The sequence below is a fragment of the Mustela erminea genome, chromosome 3 (assembly GCF_009829155.1).
Source record: "Mustela erminea isolate mMusErm1 chromosome 3, mMusErm1.Pri, whole genome shotgun sequence".
Taxonomy (NCBI): Eukaryota; Metazoa; Chordata; class Mammalia; order Carnivora; family Mustelidae; genus Mustela; species Mustela erminea.
Window position 1 is genome coordinate 90,711,108 of NC_045616.1, and position 6,647 is coordinate 90,717,754.

General features: G+C 56.0%; 1 protein-coding gene across 1 annotated transcript in view; it reads right to left on the reverse strand.

Annotated features, from left to right (window-relative positions):
* TGFBI (transforming growth factor beta induced) overlaps positions 1-6,235 on the reverse strand; it is a 32,477-nt gene extending 26,242 nt beyond the window's left edge. The window contains exons 1-2 of the mRNA XM_032336647.1: positions 6,028-6,235; positions 1,337-1,435 (exon numbers count right to left, since the gene is read on the reverse strand). Of these exons, the coding sequence (XP_032192538.1) occupies positions 1,337-1,435; positions 6,028-6,182 (254 nt within the window). The 5' untranslated portion in view covers positions 6,183-6,235. The remainder of the gene's footprint in view (positions 1-1,336; positions 1,436-6,027) is intronic.
* Between the last annotated feature and the right edge of the window lie 412 nt (positions 6,236-6,647).

The following is a 6,647-nucleotide window of genomic DNA, read 5'->3' on the forward strand; positions in this document are numbered from 1 at the left end:
TGGGTGTTGATTCCCGGAACGTAGAAGGTGTGTCCTCTTAGCTCACTCAGCCCTTACCTTTGAGGTTGGGCATGGTCAAGTGGGCCAGCAGTCATGGACCCGCCCTACACGAGCTCCAGGAGGTTGCTGGTCTCTCTCCAGCTCTGCCATGATCCCCAGTTCCTCTTGATTTGTACCCAGATCCGAAGACAATCAGGGTCAGAAGTTGGACTATTTATTTTCTACGTCCGTTTTAAGGAAAGAGCATTTTCCCTTCCCTCAGCAGGTTATGGAGTGGGAAGAGACGTCTCCTCAAAACCCATGTCCCAGGCAATACATTTACAAATCCCTAACAAGGGAAGGAGTTCAAGACAGTGACTCGGAGGCTCTTAACCCTCCTGTTCTGCAGACAAGAGGAAGGTCAAGCCCTCCCAAGTGGCAGAGCACTTTTCCTGTCTGCAGCTGAGAGCCAGCTTTGAGATCGGTTGATTCTTGGTGCCCAAACAGAACTAGGTCACCCAGGAATTCTGTTCGAACATGCACGCCATTCTGTTTCCACCAGGCTGCAGGGCCCCTGGGGTGAATGACACCTCCCCCGATGCTGGCACCAGCAAGGCCTGTGGGAGGCACGCTGGTCCCCATGCCACAGGCACTGTCCTTTGGGTCCACAGGGCACAGATCTACGAGAGCAGCAGGAAGCCCTTACTAAGTAAGCACTTACTACATGCAAAGCCTCTCCTTCAGCCTCGTGGCTGTGTCACTGCATTCAGGACTTGAGGCTATCCTGGATCCCATAAGGAAGTCCTTTCTCATTGGGCACACGAGGCTACAGCTGTGAAGCAACCTGCCCAGCTAAGGGGCAGAGCCAGCACTGGAACCCAGGAGGCCGAGCCGAGGCTTTGCTGTCTCCTAACATGCCTATTTCTAGGCACATCGTCTTTTGGGCGTGTTTACCTTATGACTGCAGAGCGGGAGCGGTGTGTAAGTTTGCCAACGGGCTTTCCTTCCTAGAGGTTCAGGCCGGGGGCACCTCCGCTCACTTGGTCCCACTTAGGAAGGAGAAGCACGTGCACTCACACAAGCGCAACCCCCTGTATCTCACGCTTCTTATAATCCCACATCAGTCCTGAAAACTGTATCCAAGTCTTGTCAGGAACCTTAAAAATACAACCCCCCCCCTGGCCAGCTTACTGAAAAGGCCACTCCCAAGCACACAGCAACCTGACACGTCTGCACAGGCACCCTCATGACTCCTGTTGCGGCCTAACCTTCCAGAAGGCCGGCCCAGGCCCAGGGCCCCCCTGGCTGCCCTCCTCGCAGCGCGGCTACACGGTCTCGAGCGGCCACAGACACTCACGTGGATTTGCCACAGATTTTCCTTTGGTACCACTGCTTGCAGTTGGTGAAGTACTTCTTGTTGGTGCCGATGAGCTTCTGCACAGCACACACGTTGGGGCTGAGATGGAAGCAGCAGTGTTAGCAAACTGGGCAGCATGCCCCCCTACCACCATGTCCTCCCCCCGCCCCCAGTATGGGCCCTCCTGGGTCATCAGAATGTTCTAGACATGAAGAAGGTATACAGTCATTTTAGGGTGTTTTGTTTTTTTTTTTCCAGGGGGTAGCTCAGGGGTAGACACCGTCTCTAGCAATGTCTAGGCCCCCTGCAAGTTTCCTACCATATTAAATACTGTCTAAGTGCATCTCATACGCTGACATGGTTTCACGTAAGGGTCCTTCTTCTACACAGATATTTGGTATGCATAGATAAAAGCATCTCAGAATGTTTAGGACACATGCTCCAGATGGAGACAACGAGCAAAGGTGTATGTCTGCTAAGCAAAGCAGCTTTGAGAGAAAGCTCCCAACATTTCGCTGTACCCCCAACCCCCGAGCCAAAATGTCCACAGGCTCTAACCCAGCCTCCCGGGACATGGCCAGCCTCACGGTCATGAGGGGAGGCCAAGGTCTGGACCTGGCACCTCCCAGGCAGTGCCACACAGACGTACTCTGCGTCCCTAGGCCAGAGGCTTGGCTCTGAACACAACCAAACTGACTGTGGTCAGGACCTTGTTAGGAGATGCTCTTCCACTTGACTCTCTCTGTTATTCATACTCAGGCCCCATTCCGAGTCTGCTGTCCCCAGAAAGCCTTCCTCCAGCGCCCAGGCGACACTCTTCTGTGCACATCTGACCTGGAATATGGCCCTTGTTTGATGCTTGGTACCAAACAGAATCCAACACTGATCAGAGAGGATGTATCTCCCTGCCCTCCAAAGAACAGGGTTCCCTGCCTTGTTCTTTCTTTTATGTCCTAGTTGGGGCCTAGCCCTGCGTCAGGGTGAAGAGAGACTTCAGAAGGACCTTGTTGAAAATACTGCTCCTGGGACCACCCACTCAGAGGAATCCATGGGAACTCTGGAGAAGCTGATGGCAATGTCCACAGTTCTGCTGAGAAGCTTTCCTTCCCATAGCCATGGGGGTTTGTTTTTATGTTTTTTTAATCCATGGACCAAGTCATGATCTGGGCCATGCCCAGGCCATGTGGTGGCGGGATTGTCATTAGGAGCCTGTGGCGAAAGGAGTCAGCTGTGGCTATGTGGTGATATCTGTGGGGGCGGGGGGGGGGGGTTGTCTTCCTGCCTCGGGTCAGGCTCATTGGCCAAAGCACAAGTCAGAGGAAAGCAAAGCAAAGAGCCAGAGGCTTCCAGAAAACCTCTGCGTCCTGAGAAATTCAGGTGTGACTTTTACATCTCAGTTCCTCTGTTACTTTAAAAATGCACTCCGTAACCATACTTGCTGCCAGGAAGACACGGCTCCTTCAGTGAGAGCTGCACCTGCCATCCCTGGCCTGCTGGCTGCGGGAACATGGGCAGTTCTCAAATGTTCAGAGTTGGGTTATTGTGTAGGAGGGCACACTGACACTTTGCTTCTCTGCTGTCTCTCTTCTCCCATGTGGATGTCATCTCTTGTCCAGTTTGTGGCTCAGGGGACACAGGTGAGTGGCCCAAGTAGGCCCACTACGTAGCAGTGAGTCGACGTAGGGGGCAGGACAGGGGAAGTTAAGGGTGGAGAGCAAACCCCAGGCCAGCAGGGAGATAAGCCCATGTCCCCTTAGCCCTAGCTGGGTCCCTCCTGAGGATTCTACCAGAAGCCCCTTTGCCCCTCTGTCTGCTGCCTGAGATTCACAGGTTACAGCCGTCCCCACATAACCCTGGGAGAGTCCCCACTGGCCACACTCCAGCCCTAGGTACTGTTTATTGCTGTACAATCTCAGAAGCTCTTCTATGTGACCGAGCAGGAAACAATTACTGTCGATGAATTCCCTGCAACTTTCCGTAGGCGGTTGGCGAATCTTCAGTGAGTCTCTTGTGGATGTGGTTCCAACATTCCTCTGTGGAGTGAGTTTCCACCGCTGCAGCCCTTTGAGATAGGAGCGGAGGCTGGGGGCAAGGGGGGGGTCTCGCTCTCACAGCAGGGTGGGAGGGGTGGGCTGTATACACAGGAAATCAAGGCTGAAGTCTAATCGAAATGACCTCGCCATTTCTGGGCCTTCAGCCTTCAGCACCACAGCTCTGCTGTTCCAGTTGGATTTGAGAATCAAGTGCTCCAGGAAATCCAGCCCAGCTGGGGAGGCTGGTAGAAGTGCGAACGCATTTTTATTTCTCTGTCAGTATTTTTGTCCCTCTCTATAGCAACATGGGTGCAGCCGGGAGTCAGGAGACCATGTCACAATCTCTACGCTCCCAACAGCTCTCTGCACGGGAACTAAGTCCCTCCCTCCCACTAAGCTGCAGTTTCTCCATCTGTAAAATGGGAACACAAACTACAGATCTCCCATGTGGTGGTGAAGATGCAAGCAAGCGGGGTGGGGGGGATAGAGCGCCGTGCATGGGTGAGGCACACTTGCCAGCTGTGCAGCAGGTCTTGGAGAACACCGCGTGGCCTTAAAACAGCAGAGATTTTTCTTCCCTTTTCACCACTTCTCACTGCAAACGGAGGGTTGGGGCTTGAACAAGGTCATGCGTTTTGCACAGGGCGCCACACCCATGTGCAAGGCCACTCAGTCCCGTGGTACTTCTGGGGGCACGATGGTCACAGTAAATGCAACTGTGCTTACAACCATTTTGTCACAGTTCATCTGCCCACAGGCCCACACTTTACAGGGCAGGGGGTACAGGTGTGACTTCTCAGACCATCCTGCCAATCACAGATCTCTGCAGGCCTTTCCTGAGACACCCCAAGACCAAAACAACAGGATCAGCCTTCAGAGGCACGGGGAGGAGGGGTGCAGAGGAAGTTGGTCTAGTATCCAAAATTCATATTAAGGAGCACTTGCTTTGTATAAATAAATAAATAAATAAATAAAATAATGCAGTATTTTCCAGGTGGTGAGTGTCTCTTCTGGGCTCCCAAGGCAAGGAGGATTTCTGCAGAAGTGATTCTTGGTGGAAGGATGCCAATGCCCTTGGGGAAGCGTCATGTTGGTGTGCACAGAGACACCATTCTGCGGGGGCAAGACCCGCTATCCGGATCCTCTCCTGACTTAGGGCTAAGATACAGAGGGAACAGAAACTTCCCAGGCACACTGTGGCACCCAATCAGAACACGCTTCTTTAGCAAGAAAGGCAGGAAGGTAGAGGTGAGTTGGGCATAGACAGTGAGAATGCGAGGGACACCCATTTGGATTTTAAGCCTCAGAGACCCCTTAACTTTCTGAACTGACCCTCAGCCTTCTGCACACACAGCCCAAGCCCAAGGTGGTTCTTCCCTTGCCCTAAAGACCCCTGGACACTCCCTGGTGCTCTGCTCTTTCCAGGAGGGCACCGAGGCTGCGGCTCACCCTGCAGAATTCCCCCTCCCCACAGTCCTGTGAACCTGATGGGCCAAGTAAGCCCATATATAAGGCCACAGGCACAGGATACAAGGATGACTACCCCTGAAGGGGGCAGCCTGTACACACCCCTGGGGTCCTCCTCAGGGTGGGGGGCCGCGGCTTTGTAAGGCCTCTGAAGTCAACTCTAGTCACCCTTAACAGTGAGTTTTGACTTGAGTACACATCTGCCTAGTCATGTGGCAGTCTGGGCCCTACTGAGTTCAAATCCAGACCCAATGGCACCTGAGCTCCTACTGGGGCCCAGGGACATGTGGGCTACCATGTCCTTTACCCACATAGAGTTTTACCTCATTGTGAAAAAAGAGTTGGCTGGAACTCTTTTCAGGTCGGCTGGAAGCTATAGCCAAGCCTGGTTAAGTGTGAAGCACAAAAGTTTGGGATGTAGAAATACTAGCCATCCCTGTCTGGGTCTGGGCCAGGATCTTTACCAGGTCGGACCCTCTGCCTGGGTTTGCCTCCTAAAGCCAACACATCCTCAGTGTCTCAAAGGACTGTCCACAATGATAACGTCCCACACTTATAATCCCAGCTATTGTTTCAAGGCAGATTCCAATCTTGGTTCCAGGGTCTAGTGCAGGACTGCAGGAAAGTGAAGCATCCTCTCCGGACTCAGTTTCCCAGTCTGCACCACGTGTGTGAGGGGAGGAGATGCCACACTGCCACTGCCTTGCCTTGTGGTGGGTGCGGAGCCTGGCCAGGTGAGCAGGAGCTTCCGGGCTTTGGACACTGCCAGCTTGCATGGCCCTGTGCCACGTGTGGAGACGCTCTCTGGACAAGGACCTGGCCTCACTGGAATCTGCACCCGGCTGGGTGGGCTTCCTCTCTGCCCTGTGGCTACCTTTCCACCGTTATTCTGGGCAGAGCTGCCAACTCCCCCCCTCCCCACCCCCTCCCGGGGAGAGGAGACTGAAAGCCCTGGCCGTCTGTCCAGCCCTCTCGGTCTGATGGGGAGTGTTGCTGGTCAGCTCGTCCGTCCCCTCCTCTGCAAGTAGCCTCTCCTGCGGGCATGCCCTCCAGGTCCCCCACCCCGCTCTGTACACCCCGTGCAGGGCCGGTCCCTCCGGGTGCCGGCGCGCCTCCTGCTTTGCGTATGTGCTTTGTCCCGCGCGCCCCCGGCCCGTCCCGCGGCCACCCCGAGCGCTGCGGCCGGCTTACCCGTGCTGGCGGCCCCGGAGCCGGCTGTGCTGCAGCACCAGCTGGTACGGCGACTTGGCCGGGCCCGCCAGGGTGGCGGCGGGGCCCAGGGCCAGCGCCAGGGCGAGGGGCAGCAGCTGCACGAGGAGCGCCATGGAGCGGGAGGACGCGGACATCGGGGAAGTGAGAGCGCCGCTGCCTAGGGCCAGGTTAAGTAGGCGGCGAGCTGGAGGGAGCGGCCACGAGGGGCGGGGAAGCCGGGCGCCCGCCGCCCCCGCCTCCCGCCCGCCGCCCCCGGCAGCGCGGCACCCACGAGCGGCTCCCGCAGTTCCCGCCCGCCCGCGCTCCCCGCGCGGCGCCCACCCCAGGGGCCAAGGCCCCTCCGGCGGGCGTGGTTGGGTGGTGCTGGCGCAGGGGCGGCGGGCCGGCTCCTCACACATCCCTCTCCTCCAGGCCTGCAGAGCCCCAGCCCTGAGATCCCTCCCTGACCTCTGGCTGCAAAACTCTAGGGGAGCAGGGCACTGGTGATGCCCTCCGCACTCCCTTCACACTTGTCTGTGTTTCTGGAATGTTTCTGGAACTGGCCTCACCCTGGCTAGCTAACTGAAAGACAGGAAAGGAGTAACACTTGGATTGACAGA